Genomic DNA, 18,031 nt, shown 5'->3' with positions numbered 1-18,031 from the left:
GCCCTATAAAGCCCCATGCGGACCAGCGTATCTGCAGGACCGCCTCTCCCTGTATGTGCCCCAGAAGACGCGCCGGTCATTAGGAAAACAACTATTGGTGGTCTCCGGCCCCAGGGAGGCCCGCCTGGCCCCGACCAGAGCCAGGGCCTTTTCAGTCCTGGCTCCAACCTGGTGGAACTCTCTGTCTAATGAGACCGGGGCCCAGCAGAATTTATTATCCTTTCGCTAGGCTTGTAAGACAGAGAAGTTCCACCAGGCGTATGGTTGACGCCAGGCTAGGTCTCCCCTACCAACCCATAGAGTGAAGAAGAAGGAATGTCTGATCCCTCCCTGTCAGAGGTACCCACCACCCGCTAGTTTTTAAGTGGATCGATTGCCTCCTATTAGCTGAGTTGATTGCTGCCTTTTGTGAACTTTTGAGTATTTTTACTGCTGTGTTGTTGTATTGCTTCGGTTTTTAACTTTTTAAAATGTAATTTATATGTGTGTTTTATTGGATGTAATCCGCCCTGGGCCTGCTTGTGAAGGGAGGGCGCAATAAACATCAAAAATAATAAATAAATAAAATGTTAAAGGTGGGGCTGTGCCCCTCTGGCCTGGCTTATGGGGAGGGTCTGCACTGAGCTTTGTGTGCCTGCCCGTGTGTGTGTATTGTGACATCATTGGAGGGAAGGTAACTGGAAACCCTTCAGGATTAGCCAAGAGCAGAAGGCAGTTGAATCCATGCTAGCAGGACATGAGCAAGGAGGGGCAGGGCCCAGGGCAGCCTCCCAGTACACCATGCCCAGGGGAAAAGGCTCTCCAGGACTTCCAGGTCCTGGCACAAAAGATCGGGGGGCGACCTGAGGTCCTCCTCATTGGGGAGACCGTGGGGGGCAAGGATATCCATGCTCTCATGGGCACTTTTGTAAAGGACCTGTTTGCGACCACCTGCCACTCCGTTGCCCCTGGGGAGGTCCTCAAGAACCACTGCAATGCCTTGTGCCCCCCTGGAATCAAGCCATGCCAGCTCATCTTCTTCCTGTGCCGGGCCTCCAGCATGAAAGGCAAGCAGGCCGAACTGCGGAAGGTCTTGAAGGACGTGAAACAGTTCGTCCAAAAAGCTCCGTGCGCCTTGGTGGGAATCGTCATGGAACCGCAGAAAGGAGAAGAAGTGCAGGCCCGTTGCCAGCTGGAGAAGCTGATCCGGGGCGTCTTCCCAAAGGTGCCGCACAAACGGGGCCGGCAACCAGTCAGCAAGGGGGACCAAGGCAAGGCGCTGGAGCTGGAAGACGTTGAGGTGGAGGTCGAGATCTACATCCCTGGCCACCCACACGGAAAGTTGGCCATCATGAAGGCGGCCTGCCGTGCGTCAGAAGCCCTCTCCAAATGTGGAGGTGCGACAAGCGCTGGGAGGGCTATCGAGCAGGGCGAGGGATTGGACACTGGCAGGGGTAAGGCAGGAGGGGGGGACCAAAAGGTACATCGCAACTCCCTTCAAAGATGTTGCCATTCTCTCTTGCACATGATACTGGCAACTCCCCCTTCCCACAAACACTCACGCTGCTGCTGTCTCTCGGAAGCTCATCAGTCAAGCCACCCTCTCAACTGAAATTAAATCAAAAGGCAGTCATGGGTCACTTTCCCCCGATTCATTTTTAAAAGCAAAACGGAGCCACAGAGGCTTCAATATGTGGTGAAAGACATACCTGCAGAGGGAAAAGCAGAAACACCACCAGAGGGGAAAGGGTTAAGAGGGGGAAGGGCGGCACTCCAGAGTGCAGCTGCCTCTGCTGACTGATGCCCGACTTCTCTACCTTCATGAAGACGAGCGTTCACCCTCACCCTGCCACCCAATTTGTTTCTCGCATATTTTAAGGGCCAAACTAGATATGACAAGATCCACAAGCTTGTGCGTAAGTTGAGGGAGGTATTTGATAAATAAATTGTATGTTGGCTCCAGAAACCTAATTAAAGTATTCCATGGTTGTTGTGGGTTTTCCGGGCTGTATTGCCGTGGTCTTGGCCAAGACCACGGCAATACAGCCCGGAAAACCCACAACAACCATCATTCTCCGGCCGTGAAAGCCTTCGACAATAAAGTATTCCATGTTTGCAGGGGTCATTTCATAGAAAAAAGAGCTGGAGGAACTCATTAGCATAACTCATTAGCATAACTCATTAGCATATGCCACACCCCTTGCCATCACCGGAAGTGTATCATTAGCATAACTGATTTGCATATGCCACACCCCCTGACATCACCTATCCTGGCTGTTTTGAACCCAATCCTGGCCATTCAGTGCCGAAATTGGGCCCAAAATGGCAAAAAGGGGCTGAAAATGGCCGCAAAAGGGCCCAAAATGGTCAGGATCAGGCTGCTGCTAAATGGGAGAGTGATCCACCACCCGTTAGAGACCCAATCCAGGCCGTTTCGGCCCCAATCCAGGCTGAAATGGGCCCAAAATGGCCGAGAGTCAGGTGGGCAGGGCCACCTGACATGTGACCTCTTTGGGGAATTGCCGGAACTGTGTTCCGGCGCGTTCCCCCTCAAAATGAGCTCTGCATGTTTGGGCTGTTAGCAGAGATTATCGTTTAGCAGTGATCATAAGTGGTTGTGAGCTGGTTCTGCTGGCTGGTGCGTGTGCAGGAAAGGAAAATAACAAAGCATACACTTGTTTATATTTAGAAAGGAAATAAGAGTTCTTTATTGTGGGAACTCCATACTCTGATAGAAGAGATATTCTATCTACCTATCTAGTCTAAGGATTGGCATGGAAGCTAGGACAAGTCCTACATCCATGCTGCCAAGATGGAGGGAGGAGAAGGAGAGAGAGAGATGTTACCGGGATCAATGCCAGGAAGAGAAGAGTGAGGATGTCATGAGGAGGAAGTCCTGAAAGTAGCAATCTACATATCAAAGGGATAGTCAGAGCAGTAAACAGTAAACAGAGTGCCCTAACCAGGGCCGGTGCCAGAATTTCTGGCGCCTGAGGCCAGGGGGCAGCTTCAGGGCTGTTGCCGACCCCACACACATGTGCACCTGGACTGCGTGATTATGTCACTGTGTGTGATGTCATCACGCAGCATGCCACTGTGAGCTGGCCCTTGGCACAGCTGGCAGCTGGGACAGCACGCAGGTGGCCTCCCAGTCCTCCCCCTCAGTTGCCCCGTGCCACCTTGCCGCCTGCTGCGCCTGGCCTGCAGCCAGAGGTGGCGCAAGGGTTTACCACGCTCGCGGCCGGCCAGGCACCCCTGCGTGCACGCGTGCGCGCACGCACGCACACACCAGCCTGCGTGATGATGTCACGTGTGACGTCATCTCGGGACTGCACGCACCGCCGCTGGCCCGATTGCTGCGGTGGGCGGCCTCCGAGCTCTCCCGCTCGGTTGCCTGCGCCGCCGCAGATGCCTGCCCGTGGTGGCTGCGCCTGGCCGGGGGCTTGTGCTGGCGGCGGCAGCGGCGCGGGGTGGGAGGGATAGGAGGCTGGTGCTTTGTGGCGCGCACTCCCACGCGCCGCGCCTCCTCCGGCACTCCCTCCGGCACCCCGTGCCTGCGGCCACCGCCTACCTGGCCTCAATAGGCCCGCCGCCCCTGCCTGCAGCTGTGTGCAGGCGGTGACGGCAACACGGGGCAACTGAGCGGGAGGACTGGGAGGCTGCCCACTCAGATTGCCCCACACAGCTTCCACCAGCACGCGCTCCCGGCTGGGCACAGCAGCTGCGGGCCAGGCACAGCAGGTGGCTGGGGCAGCACATGGGCGATTTCCCAGCCCTCCTGCTCAGCCGCCAGCACTGCCGCCGCCAGCTCTGCAGCACGCGCCCCCGGTGCCCCCTCCGGCACCTCAGCGCTCAAGGCAGCTGCCGGACCCGCCTCCATGGACATGCCGGCCCAGGCCCTGACCTTTCTGTCTTTTTAACTCTCTGGTTTGTCCTCCTCTGAAACCAGAGGAAAGGGACAGCCCTGAGTCCTCCTCTTCCAACAGTATTTTTAGCTATACTTACTATGACATGCTCCGTTGCTTCCAGCTTGGTTTACCTGTGATACTGTAGCTAGATGTAGAAAAAAATGTATAAAGGCATTTAAGAGGGGAGAACAGAGCAGGGGTTTGCTCTTGTTGTGGTCCTGTATGCTCCATTGTGGGTTAAAAACAGGGATGCTCGAACATTCTCTCATTCAGTTCACTACTTATATGCCAGTTTCTCAACCACTGTTTGCAACCTGTTGGTGACTGTTTTGCATGAACTGGCAAGGTGCAGCCCAGGATCAGAAACCAACTCCCAGCTGATTGCCAATCAACTGAGAGTATGCACAAACCTGCCTGGCAGCTGTTCACATTGTTTGGCATTGTTTGGCTTACAGTCTGTGTTCTATGTTCGGTGTGAAATTGGGATAAAACTAGAAAACCCACCCTCTCACACATGAACAGAAGGAGATGTGAATGAATACATATGGATCTTCCTCTCATGTCTGATTTGACACTCGGAAATAGTGACGGGAATACAAGAGACAAAGCAGACCGGTTACCTGCGGAACTGCTATGCGGGTTTATTTGTTTACATTTGCGTATTTGTAATGCTGGTATATTGTATCTTCTGACGAAGAAATAGAAATGATCGATAAATGCAATTATAAAGAAAATAAAGGATGAAGTCTGTCAAAAGCCTGCCCTAATAGCATCAAGAATGGTCCTCTGTGCTAAAACAAATTACCACTAGGAAAGGGCTCCTCTCTTATTTATTTATTTACATTATTTATGGTCCACCTTTCTCATATATACTCAAGGCGGGCTACTCAGTGTGAGTCAGTACAGTCAATTTCAAAGGCATTTCAATAAACAATATAATAGGACTCGCAAAGATTTTAACTAGCAAGAATCCAATGCAGGGTTGAAGAAATACTGAAATAAAACATTAGCAATTCTGAGACTGATACATAGGACAACATAGAAATTATCCAGTAGGATCATACTTACAGCAACAGACAGTACATAGTAGTAAAGTCTATAGTCTCTATCTCTTTACTGATGCATCTCTTTGAGACCACTTCCTTACTTTAAAGCCCTCCTATCCAAGTAAAAAGTCATCTTGAATAATTCAGTTTGGCACATTGTGGAAAGCCAGGAGAGTGGGAACTTTCCTGACCTTTTCAGATAGGCTGTTCGATAAGGTGGGGGCCACCAGAGAGAATGCATGTGTATGGGCAGCTGTTGATTTTCCCTCTCTGCGAGTTAGCACCTGCAGAAGGCCCTGTTCAGATAAGTGAGGCTGTCATGGTAGAACATAGGAAAAGAGGCATGCCTGTAGATAAGCTGGACCAAGACCATGAGGGGCTTTATATGTGATAGCTGATACTTTGAACTGAGCCCTGTAGCTGGTAGGCAGCCAATGGAGTGACTGCAGAATGGGAGTGATATTCATGTTCCACCTAGCGCCTGATAATAACTAAACTGCAGTGTTCTGCATGAACAGGAGTCTCTGAGTTAACTCAAGAGGAGACCTATCTACAGTTCATTACAGTAGTCAAGTCTCAATGTTATCATAGCATGGATCCATCTTGAAGGCCTGGCAGAATGAAAATTAAAATGTCAGCTTCTAAAAGGTCAGGGATTCAGGCATCTCTTGGAGGAAGGGCACTCCAGAATTGGGGTAACTACTGCTCCTAGTATGTGCATTTGGTGCTCTCAAGTCAGAGTTGACTTATGGCAACCCCTGCTGGGGTTTTCATGGCAAGAAACTATCAGAGGTGGTTTGCCATTGGCTGCCTCTGCAACTCTGATCTTCGTTGGAGGTCTCCCATCCAATTACTAACCAAGGCTGACCCTGCTTAGCTTTTGAGATCTAATGAGATAAGGCTCACCTGGTCTATCTAGGGTAGGGCCTGTTTCTAGTGGGAGGGCTAACAATATTGTGCCCACCAGAAATAACAGGTGTCTAAATATTTAATGACCCTTGCTTGCAGGTAAATCTTGGAGGTCGATAGCTCTCAAATGCTTACTGGGAACGGTGTTTATGGCCAGCCTTGCCTCTGCAGGGTGGTATTTCTACGACCAAGGCATGATCCCATCGAACATCATTCCATCAACCCTGTACCCTTTTGCTTGAGGTAGGTGTGTTTTCTCTCACAGCCAAAAGCCTTGCTAGAAACCAGCATTTGTCTTTGAGCAAGAGAACTTGTTCATTCCAACCCCAAATACCTAAACAACGGATGTCCCCCAACAAATGTGGTTGGTAAAAAGATTCAGCTCCGGGGAAAGAACCGCTTTCTTTCACACACAGTGTGCAGTGCAGTGTAGTGGTTAGAGTGGCAGACTAGGATCTGGGAGACCCAGGTTCGAATCTACATTCTGCCATGGAAGCTCACAGGGTGACTTTGGGCCAGTCACACACTCTTGGTCTAACCTACCTCACAAGGTTGTTTTGAGGATAAAATGGAAGGAGAATAATGCAAGCTGTTTGGGGTTCTCATTGGAGGAAAAGGCAGAATATAAAGGTAGCAAATAAATATATGAACTTAATAAGAGGAGGATAGTTGCTAGATTAGATGGCTTTGGAAAAGGGATTAGGATAATTTATGAAGGAAGAGATGCCTATGATTAACCAGGACAGCTTGAAATGGAGCCTCCAGGTTCAGAAGCAGGTGCAGCACCAGGTGCAAAAGACAGCCTCACCTTTGTACTATGCTTCCCAGAGGAATCTGGATAACCTTTGATGGAAGTAGAATGCTGCGTAAAGATGAACCTCTGTTGCCTTGCTGGATCAGGCCATTCTTATGTTCGTAAATATTCAAGTTGATGATAAATAATAATAATATAGGATCGATATAATGGATGTGGGGAAGGGGGTAAGCTGGTGTAGTGAAGTGGCCATGAGCTAGTGAGATGGGAAATTCCTGGTTCAAATCTCACCCTAACCATAAACCCGCAGGCCTTTTTCTCTCACTCAGTCCTAGCCTTTCACAGAAAACATCAATTGTTGCCTATGCCAAGGTAAAAATGCAAGTCTCCCCATACCCAGAGTTTTTGTGATGCACGTAGATCACTAGAAACATTTTCTATCCCTGCCAAGTATTTATTTGGACACTTGAAGATTGCCTTATACTGAATCAGACCGTTGGTTAGTGTTGCCAGCCTCCAGGTAGTGGCTGGAGATCTCCTGGAATTACAACTGGTCTCCAGACCACAGAGATCAGTTCACCTGGAGAAAAGGGTTACTTTTGGGGGTGGACTCTATGGGATTATGCCATGCCAAGGTCCTTTCCCTCCCCAAACCCCCCTTTCTCCAGGTTTCACACCCCAGATCTCCAGGAATTTCCCAACTTGGAGCTGGCAACCCTACGTTGGTCCATCAAGGTTAGTATTGTCTGCTCAGCCTGGCAGGCTCTTCAGGGTCTCGGGTGGAGATCTTTCACATCGTCTCCTGGAGATGCTGGGGATTGAACCTGAGACCGTATGCATGTAAAACAGGGGCCCTGCCATTGAGCCACAACCTTTCCCCATTTGTTGGGTTATAGCCCACTTTTCTTGCTGAGACTCAAGGCAGATTACACAATATTTAAAATGCACGAGACCTCCAACGAACAATGCCATAGGACTAGGATCTCAAAAATGAGAAACAATGCAAAAATATAGTATCAGACTTGATAAGTCACAATTAATAAGACTTAACACCACAGACTGGGGACTTGCTCTTTAGAAGGGCTGATGGGGTCACAACAGTCAAATTGGGCTTCCTGTGGTCCTTTGGCCACTTGACTATCTTGGCAGGTATCTCTGTTACTTACTCAATAATTTCGCTGGGTAGCCTGTGCTATCCCAGGGGCATAAGGTAGATTTGGCCATCTCTGTGTTCAATATAGATCTATGGTATTAACAGTTCAATCCTAAACATATTTACATGCTTGAGTCAATGGGCTTAGAAGAGCGTACCTCTCCGTGGGACTGTACTGCAAGTTGTTTTTATGCTTGTGGTGAGTCTGTTCTGTTTTAAAGGAATGCAGGTAGCCTTCTCATTGGTTCTGAATGTTAAAATGGTGAACTCTGTGCTCCAAGAATTAGGCATAAAGATGGATCCAGACATAAAACAGGGCTGGTCGCAGTTCCCTTGGACTCTCAATTCCCCCTCCTGCTGCTCCTCAGATTAGTTACTCTCACAAGGAAAGGTGACTCGCAATCTTTCAGCTTCTGTAAAGTTGTGAATAATGCAGGCCTACTATGCAGGGTATAGGTAAGAATTGCATAGACAGTGTAGTTCTCTGAATGGCAAATATCGTGTTTCTAGAACGTTACTGAAACACTGCAAAGTGTATGTTTTCGTACTTCTCAACATGTGGATGCTTAATGAAAACTTGGTTGTGGTTTGTTTGTTTTTTCTCTCCAGAGCCTGAATTTGCCTGGATTTCAGCTGTCCTTCAAAATAAACCAACAGCATGGCACAGTCTGTATGTGTGTGTGAATATCATATGGAGCTGTTGTCTTGAGATTCTAAGACCCGCGATTCTAGCACCCTCTACTGGGGAAGAATTTGCTATCTTTCTTTGCAAAATCCTCGACTCTGTGGGCATTGACTATAGATCATCTCCCCCACCACTGCCCTGCCCCCATTCTAAATGCTCTCAATATTGCAATTTCCTCCACCCCGGAATGGATTTCTAAATAATAGCAAGCTATCTCCTGCTCCTTGAGCTGTGATGAAGTTCACAGCAGCAGCCTGATTTTCAGAGGTAGTAAACAAAGCATGTTATGAGTCTTTACAGAAAACATTTACATAGTTTCAAATTGATCAATATTGGCTGAGAGACAGCTGTTACCACAGAGAATACCACTTCAAATGTAGAATCAATACAGATCCTAGAGTCCAAGAAACTCAGTGTATACCAGATGTTCCTGTCCAGCCTGTTTTCAGCACTAAATGGTAGGCCCTAAAGTATAAGTTTTTCTCCTAGATCCAGATTTAAATCCTATGTATGACTTCTCTCAATATATCTACTTCTCCATGGCCAAATCTATGGATATTTAAATCCAGAGACTAAATCCATGATCACACAAGACAGATCTTTCTATGAACCTGAAAAAGCCCTGGGTTTGCAGGGAAATCTGATATATATTTCATATTTTTCTGCAAATCTAGGTCTTTCAGGTTTGTAGAAAGATCCATTTTGTCTGTTTATGGCTTCAGTCTTTGGATTTAAGTGTCATGGGGCAGAGGGGAGAGAGAGAAGATCCAGCTTTGAATCACCACTCTACCATGGAAGGTCACTGGGTGACCTTGGGCCTGTAGTTTATATATGTACAAGAAAATAAATTTCTCAAATTATTTCTAGACATATTACATGTAATAATAGTTTGTGCATATCCATTGCTATGTATTCCATCTGCAGTATGGATGCATACGACTGAAAAGTGCTTTGACCTTCAGATCTGTAAAGAAATGCTGTTTTTGGATGACAATGCCCCTATTTAAAGTGCTCCTGGCCACAGTCTGTGCTTTTCAAATGAAGACAGTAATGTGAGAAGCTGAGGTTTGGCTCTGTCCTGTGTAATGTCAGCTATCAAAAACTAACATCTGCTGATGGGCCATCCAGTATATAATTGATCACTTGGAGAGGACCATCAGGAGTGCTGTGAGTAAACTGCTGAGTAACTGCTAAAGAATTACAGTGCTTGTTTGCATTAACATGCCATTTCTTAGAGTTTCTCAGATCTGCTCCTAATTAGTGGGAACAGATGCAACTAAAATCTGCAGAGGTAGCCCACTGCTAAATGTTTTAAAAGGAGGGGTGTTGGAAAGACTGCAAACCACACCCAAAAATGTCAGGGCGGTAGTTAGTGGCTTTTCAGATAAGAAGGGGCTTTAGAAGCAACTTTCTTATGCGAACTCCCTTCTACATATGCTAAGGATGCTATCTTTGGGTTGAGACATCACTCTCCAAAACAGCCATTTTCTCTGGGGGAACTAATCTCTGTAGACTGGAGTGGAGATCAGTAGCAATTCCAGGTGATCTTCAGACACTAGTTGGAGATTGTCTCCCAGCAGGCTTGTCAACCTCCAGGTGGTAGCTGGAGATCTCCCAGAATTACAGCTGATCTTCACGCAATAGAAACCAGTTCCCTGGAGAAAATGGTTGCTTTGGAGGGAGGAGTCTCTGGCATTATACCCTATAGGCAGCTCCTCTTCCCAAACCCTAGTCTCTCCAGGCTGCACTCCTCAAATCTCTAGGAATTTCCCAATTTGGAGCTGGCAACCCTATGTGGAAAAGCTGGTCATTTGGTGGAGGAAAGCATTTTGTGCATATTTGGAGGAGGGAGACCAGAGTTCAAATTGTTCCTCAACTATGAGGAACTGCATGACTTTGTCACCCTCACAGGGTTGCTGTGAGGAAAAGGAGAACCATATGTACTCCACCCTAGGGTTAAAAATGTTAAATATGAGAATTCTGCTCCTAGGAGACTTTGTGTATGCTCAGAGAGGCACTCTTTTGGTGACTGATACTTTCCAGGTTTGGATCATAAGAGCATCACCTGTCTACTGAGCTTTAGAACTGCGGTTACATGGGGAAATTGGTCCATCTTTCTTTCCCGTGATGCTGAGGCTTCCTTCTCTTTAAGAACGCTGCCCCTTTAAGGCAAGTCCGCGCGCCGTTAACCCAGACAAAAGCCGGCGGAGCGGGCTTTTTTTTCCTTTTTCTTCTTCAAGGTCCCGGATAGAGCGGCCCGTTCCCATTGGTCACGGAAGGCGGGACATAATCAGCAGCGACGCACAAAATGGCACCTCCAAAGCGCTCCTTTCTTGCGCTTACATAACGCGACCTTCCTCCTCCCCCTTACCCGGTCGCGCGCCCTCTCAATCTAGCCTACCTCTCTCTCGCGCGCGCGCTCTCTCTCTCCCCCCCCCACGAGGGAGTGACGTCCACGCTCTCCATTCGCACGGCAGGAACCGGTTTCGGTTCGTCCAATCGGGATATAGAAAAGCGCCGGAGAGGGCGGAACGCGTCGACGAGCAGGGTCGAACCACTCCCTCTTATTTATTGTGTCTCCCTCCCCGCGCCTCGCGTCCCGCTGTTTGCGCACGCGCAAGAGGAGGGAGGTGCGCGGGCGCGAGTGAGCGGGCGCGAGGAGAGAGAGAGAGAGAGAGAGAGAGGAGGAGGGGGTGGGAAGCGCGGAGGGTTTCGCCTGCCGGCTTCGCTCTTTCGCCGGTGGGGGAGGGGCGCCGCCTGTCCGCCTTCCCGCCATTTTTCCTGTGAGGCGATGGCGCCTCTGCTGGGCCGAAAGCCCTTCCCGTTGGCCAAGCCGCTGCCGCCTCCGGGGGGAGAGAAGGCCGAGGAGGGGACGACGGCCGAGGAGGAGAAGCAGCCGCCGGAGCCGCGCTTCGTCATCCCCCACACGCAGGAGGCCTTCCGCACCAGCGAGTATCCTGAGAGGAGTGAGTGGGGGAGGGGGGCTCCATCATCTTCGCCGCCGCCTCTTGTTTACCTCAGAGCCGAGGGGGAGGGGAGGCAGGCAGAGATCGCTCCCCCCCCCATCCTGACCCCACCGGCGGAGCCTGGGAGCAGCGGGCGGGGGAGGCGAGCGAAGCCGGCCCGGCTCCCTCCCTCCCTTCCTTCTCTTTGTTCTTCCTCTCCCGGGTTTCTTTCGCCGCTCTTGGGCCAGGCATGCGGGCGCCGCCGTCCCCCGGATGACACTCGCAGGCCCCTTTCTGCGTCGCCCCGCGGCCTGGTTGCCGTTCCTCAGTCGGCTACACCAGATCCGCCGGTCGGGGGGAAAAGCTTTGGGGCGCCTTTACCATAAACTTTGGCTGGGCGGGAGGCCACGGAAAGAGGGTAAAGCGGGCAATCTTAAAACAGCCGCGCCATGTAAGGCGGCAGGATTTGAGTCCGGTGGCAGCTGAGAGGCCAACAAGATTTTTAGTGTGTGAGTTTTCGAGAGCCTTTTACACTAAAAGGTTTGTTGGTCCCTAAGGGAGCCATCCTAAGGTCTATTCAGAAGTAAGTCCCATGTTATTCGATGGGCTTACTCTCAGGAAAGTAGCCTTGGGGTTGTAGCCTACGGCTACTGTTTCAGTCGTGATTTTTTTCTTTTGTGCATTTGGGTAGTTTTAGGGGGGCTAGCAGTGTTGATTTGCAACAGAACAGTAGATTTTGAGTCCATTGGCACCTTAGTGACTAACAAGGTTTTCCAAGCTTTCCAGAGCAAGATGTCTGAAGAAGGGAACTCTGCAAAGCTTATACCTAGTGCCGCTGGATTCAAATCCCGCTGTTCTTCTGTAGATCAACACTTCTGCCTACCTAAAAGTAACAAGGCAGTGATGTCTCTATGTTGCTTGTTGGCAGAGATGAAAAGAGGAAAACAGAACACTGAGGCTGAGGAGTAAGATTGTGGCAGATTCAAACAAGGGGGGGGGGAGCTCTTCAGTCATTCAGCCTTGATATTAATAACAATATTATGCCTATTTATTAATTCAGGTATCTTTGGCCCTCTCCCGTTTTCACATCCCCCTGTGTTTTCACTGGAGCTCAGGGTGGTATAACTTTAGTTCTTCCTCCCCTTGCCTTTTTTCACAACAACCCTGTGAATTAGGCTTGATTTAGCAAGAATGACTGGCTCAAAGTCACCCAGTGAGTTTCATGAGTAAGTAAAGGCCTGAACCGAGATTCTTGGTTCAGGGTCCTAACCACTACATCTCACTGTGCTTCTAAAGTTTTTGTGCTGCTCTTTTTGTGTTCAAAGTGTTATATGTGCATTTATTGTAATCCTGAGATGGTCCTCTAAAGGAGGCTAGTATTATAGGGGTAAAGTTGAGCTGTTTCTGGAAGGCAATCTAGTAACTTTTGCAGAGACAAGACTTGAGCTGGGATTTCCCCAATCACAGCTCATTCTTTTAGTTACTCCTCTTTACCGGTCCATTGTAATAATAGTACTTGTCTGTTGCTTTCAGTGTTCAAAGCACTTCTCGCACATAATTACCTGGAATATAGGAAGAGTGAGATACAAATCTCTTAATAAAAGTACAGTAATCATCACAACAGGCCTCTAAGGTAGGCGGGAATTACATAATGTAAGAGCCAGTGTGGCATGGTGGTTGAAGTGTAAATGGGTAACCTTGGGCTAGCCATATCCTTTCAGTGTAAACTGTCTAAGGGTTGCTATAAGAGTAAAATGGAGGAAGGAGGATCCATGTACACTGTCCTAGGCTCCTTAGAGGAAGGGCGGGACACAAGTGTAAAGACTCTGAAAAATGAGCAACAACTGAGGGACCGGGGCTTGCTGAAGGCCACCTGATGAAAGGATTTCAAGCTAGGACTTCCTGATTTGAAGCAAGTCTTTTAGTCATCATGTTTTCTAGTGGTGGTGATGGAAGCTTGTGTGTGTAAAAGTCAGGGTGAATTTGTTAGCAGCTCTGTTGGTTCCAAAGTAAAATCTAAAACACCACAACATAATCCACCCATAGTACCTTTTATTAGATCGGCCAAATGACACAACAGTTACGTGAGCTTCTTGAGTCCTCCAGAACTTAAAATAATTTTTAAAGACGGTAAAGGAAAATGCTTCAGGGCATAATGTTAAATGCAGATCTATTTCAGATGTTGGTATCCAGTCACGCCTAGTTTCTTTGAGCAAGAGGTAAAACTGTTACAATTCTTAGAAAACAAATTCTAACAAATAGCGCTAATGTCTGAGATAGGATGTATTTGAGGATCAGGTGCCACTCAGTAGTCACCCTGCTTTCTTCGATGCATCTGACTGGGCATTATAGAAAATGGGATGTTGGGCCAAATTCAGGATGGCTGCTCTGAGATCTTTATTAAAAGAGGATTAGGTACATTTGTGGTGAAAGCATTCATTTACAGTAGGTAAACGGAGTTATCTGTTTCTTGATTCAGTCTCCCTCTAAATCAGGTGTTTGAAGCAAGCGACATTGGGGCTTCTGGCTAGCTACTGTTGTGAACATGGTACTGGGCTAGATGGTCTTATTTGAGATTATCTAGAAGCACTAATAATTACTTTTTAATAGACGCCCCCACCTCCAATTCAGATGTGATCTGCCTCTGAATACTTGACCTTAGGGTTTGCTAGTAGTAGAGGAAGCTGTGGAAAAGACCATCCTTCAGCAGTGAAGAAAGATTAGCAGAGAGCTGCTGACATGCCCATACCAGTGACTGGATGGCTGGCTAAGCAGCTACTGATGCCAAGCTTTCCAGCTGGAAAATGCACCACATGCTGCAACCAAAAATGTATGGAGACCTGGCTTGGAGGCATAGCTCCAAAAGCATCAGAGAACTCTTAAATGGCTGGAGGTAATGTAGGAGGAGAAAGCAGGAGGTATAAAAGACAGAGCAGGAAAGAGTATGGGGATAGCTGGAGAGGGAGTTGAAGCACGTGAGAGAAGCAGGGAAGTTGGTGTGAGGAAACCATGTTTAAATACCAGTTGCTTTTTAAAAACAAAATTTATATTGCTAATCCATTTGCAGAAGAATCCTTGACCTAACTCAGTAAGGCAGTTCTCATATCTTTACTGATGGCATCATACCCTTTCTGTGAGGTTCTCCAGAGAATTGCTGTTGCTTGCAGTATTGAATTCTGTGTTTAGTTTAACTGAAAGGAATTTGCTATTATAAAATGTGGTGATGGCTTTAAAAAGGGATTAGAACAGATTCAGAGGCGAGTCAGTTTCTCAACTATACCATTAGCCCTGCTAATGTGGGTCCATGTTCAGTGGCAGTCTGGGGACAAGCAACAGAAGGAGGTCATCTCCTACATCCTGTTTATGAGCTTCTTGGAAGAATTTGGCTATCCAATTTTGGAATGCTGGATTAGATGGGAGTTTGGTCAGCTTAAATTTTTCATCAATACTAGAAACTTTATTCTTCTGTTTCTCAGCCACAGTTCATGGCTTTAATAATATTGGAGTGGCAGATTTGTTATTGCCTACCACATGTAGCCCTTTAACTGCTGGTGAATTCTTTCTATATTTTCTTTTTCTGCTGTGCAGGGTGGGGAGGTTGAGTCATAATTTAAGGAAAGGTCTGGCCATTGTTGATTTATTGTGATTAGCATCCACTGTTGAAGCTGTACCTAATAAAAAAACACCCATTACTTTGTAGTATGTGTCAGCATGTACCCAACACCCTTTGGGTGGTTGGGCCTAGAATGAAAAACCTTACATCCTCAGTGAGTTTTGATGCCTGAGTAGAGATTTCAAAGTAATATGCTTTGGAATCCTCATTTTGCTTATCAATGCATTGTTCAAGGAAAGCTGTGATGTAGGAAATGGTTGCTGTAATGGCAAGTACTTTTTGCTGCTGCATTAAGTTCTGTAATCCTCAGTATATAGGTGTGTTGCAATTCTGCTGGCGTTCATTGGTATGTTTTGTGACGTAAGTTAGACTGAGGATTTTTGTCCAAGGCTTACCAGGGAGTGGAAGAATCAGCCATATCCAAATCTGCCTCAGCATATTACTTCACTTATAGATACCCATTTCTTTTTGCATATAAAACATAGCTTTCTAAAGTCCTCTGCCTGCCCTGTCTCATGCTTGGGCACTTTTAAAAGCAAAATGAGCCAGATCCATATAGGCCTAGCTGTTTAGTTTAGCATCTGCACAAGGAAAAGCTTTGTGTGCTCTCCTTCACTCTCACTTCTTTGTCTTCTACCCAAGAGAGCCCCTTTCCCATGACTCAGCCGTCTCTTTCCCCCGCCCTCCCACTCACCAGTTCTCATCTGTCGGGGCATCTTTGGTTATTCCTTGATCACTGGCTTTGGAGGGGGCAGGTGCAAGAGGGGGTTCTCCTCCCCCCCCCCAGTATCTTGGCAGATCTGTAGTAAGAGTTTTGTGAAGCAGAAAGCGTGACTACTTTATAGAATACTGCATTTACTGATTTTTATGTTTAATATGTCTAGAAGCTATTCTGTGAAACTGGAGCCCTCTTGATTCATGACCATGTGCAGAGAACTTCATAGATAAGGCAGAAGTCTACCCAAAGTAAACATGCTGGACTCTTTTTATGATTAGTATTAACAGCAGGGAAATTCTAACCATCATACTGGGATAGGGAGAAGACACTTGTGCCTGTAGTAGATGCTGGGTGGCAGGCTGCACTCAGGCAAAGGAGCCCTCTTTCTCTCTGTGTGTGTAGGAAGCTAAAATATCTTGAAACAATGATCCTGTATGTTTGAAATCTGTTTGCTGATGGATAAGCTGATCATCTCTTAAGTGGAGAGTTTGTTCATTGTGATGACACTTTGTGTAAAGGGAAGACTTATAGTAGACTGTAGTAGACACTAATCAAGTCTTGAAAGCTCCTTGGAATTTTTGCAATACTGCATAACTAGAAAGTGAAGTCATACATCTGTCAGCGATGTAGAAGAAGGGATGTGATTAGCAGGGAAACCTCTTTGTGAGTTTGATTCTCCAGCTCTTTGTTGAAGGGCTAAAAGCGCACATGCATTTGTGGGCTCAGGCTCTGAAAATGGCTGTGATAGAGACTGTAGAGGAGGATATATGTGTGTATATGCCATATTTGAGGTACTGTGTAACTGTCAAAAGTAGAAGTCAGGCTGAGAGAGTTATGCGAGTTCAGTGAATGGTTTATGAACATAGGGTTGCATGTTCTTACACTGATCAAGAATGCATACAGAAAGGGTTACGAACAATTGTAGGGAGGAAAGGCAAGCATATGGTCCTCAGGCTTGCAGAGAGAGACTTGGGTAATATGAGAGCAATTATTGAGGAACCTTTGAAACGTAGAGGAGAAGTTCCGTAAAATTACTGCTGGTGGGGGCGAACACTTCTATGCTTTTGTAGCTTCTTCCTCTTTTCCATCACTTGTAAGAACAAAACAAATTATACAGATAAGCTAATGTATAAAAGGCTATAAAACTCACCAAACAGCCCTGGATTTAGTTTAGCTTCAGGGAACTGATGTGGAAGATGGGTGCAGTGCTTCAGAATAGTCTGGGGTAAAAGCAGTGGCTCCGGGTCCTTGCCCTCCCACCTTTTTCTCAGTTCCTGATGGCTGTTATTTGTTATTCTTGGAATGCCCAGTCAAATGCTTAACCCTGGCTGCTAGTGGCCAGTTCAAATAGAAGAGTATTAACAACTCTCCTGGAAGAGGCTTGAGTTCTGGTGGCTATCTTTGGAAAAGAAGTTCTGTAATCATTGTGTCAGAGGCACACATACTCTGTGTTTCTTGGCCAGGTGTAGCTGTTTAGATGCAGGCATGGAGAGTTAAGCTTTTGAGTAAAACTGTTGAAGCTTTTGGCTTCTGGTTTGCATACACCACTTGTAGAAGTTGCTGGTTTATTCAAAATGTAACTATTTCAGAACAGATTTACCTTAAGTTTCCTAATTGCTCAAGGTGTTTTACAGTGTAAAGTAAAATGTATCAGAACGAAAATGTTGTAAAAAATACTAATATGTAAGACAGAGATCTGTCTCAATTTACTGTCTCCTTATATCCAATAGTCAGTGGTGAAACTTGGAGCCCAAATGATTGAATAGGACCTCCTATTTTGATCAGTCTTGTGCACGTCTTTGTGTATATATGTCTGTGTGGTAGTGGTGAGCTTTCTGTTGCCCTACAGGGAAGATTGTCATGTGGCACAAAGCAGCCATCACATACTTCTATGAAAGTTACTCAGTGTGGTGTATGTTCATCATGTGCAGAGATGGCATCACTGGTTGGCGTTCACTGCTGGCTTTCTTTAACTCACTATGCATTACATATGGCTAGTTATCACTTCAATGCCACATTTTTTTCTATTTGAAAACAAAGTGAGTCTCTGTGCATGGTGAAGTAATTGTTGTGGATTCTTTGACAATAATGAATGAGGTTTCGAAAAAGCAGTTTCTGGGGCTTTCTCACCCAGTTAGGAAGAAGGAATGACTCTACTTCATTAAGAGATGACCTTCTTTACCCAAATCATACTTAATAAATCTTGTTAAATTGCTGTTGATCTTTGCACTAGGTGCGCTGGGTTGTCTGAGTACTACTTGCTTTTGCCCAATGGCTTCATCATTTAAAGTATTGTTGTAGACTATCTCCTGCAGTGTATG

General features: G+C 46.9%; 2 protein-coding genes across 2 annotated transcripts in view; both read left to right on the top strand.

Moving 5' to 3' along the window:
* The first annotated feature begins 736 nt into the window (after positions 1-736).
* Positions 737-6,084, top strand: LOC129344897 (uncharacterized). The gene is made up of 2 exons (XM_055001811.1): positions 737-1,433; positions 5,942-6,084. Exons 1-2 carry the CDS (start codon positions 737-739, stop codon positions 6,082-6,084), a joined length of 840 nt encoding a protein of 279 aa, XP_054857786.1.
* Positions 6,085-11,140: 5,056 nt separating this feature from the next.
* The window catches only part of BAZ1B (bromodomain adjacent to zinc finger domain 1B), a 33,401-nt gene continuing 26,510 nt past the window's right edge, over positions 11,141-18,031 (top strand). The window contains 1 exon segment of the mRNA XM_055001351.1: positions 11,141-11,386. Coding sequence (XP_054857326.1) covers positions 11,226-11,386 — 161 coding nt within the window. The 5' untranslated portion in view covers positions 11,141-11,225.

The sequence above is a fragment of the Eublepharis macularius genome, chromosome 17 (assembly GCF_028583425.1).
Source record: "Eublepharis macularius isolate TG4126 chromosome 17, MPM_Emac_v1.0, whole genome shotgun sequence".
Classification (NCBI taxonomy): Eukaryota; Metazoa; Chordata; class Lepidosauria; order Squamata; family Eublepharidae; genus Eublepharis; species Eublepharis macularius.
The sequence above is the reverse complement of the archived record's forward strand: the minus strand, read 5'-3'. Positions and strand labels throughout refer to the sequence as shown.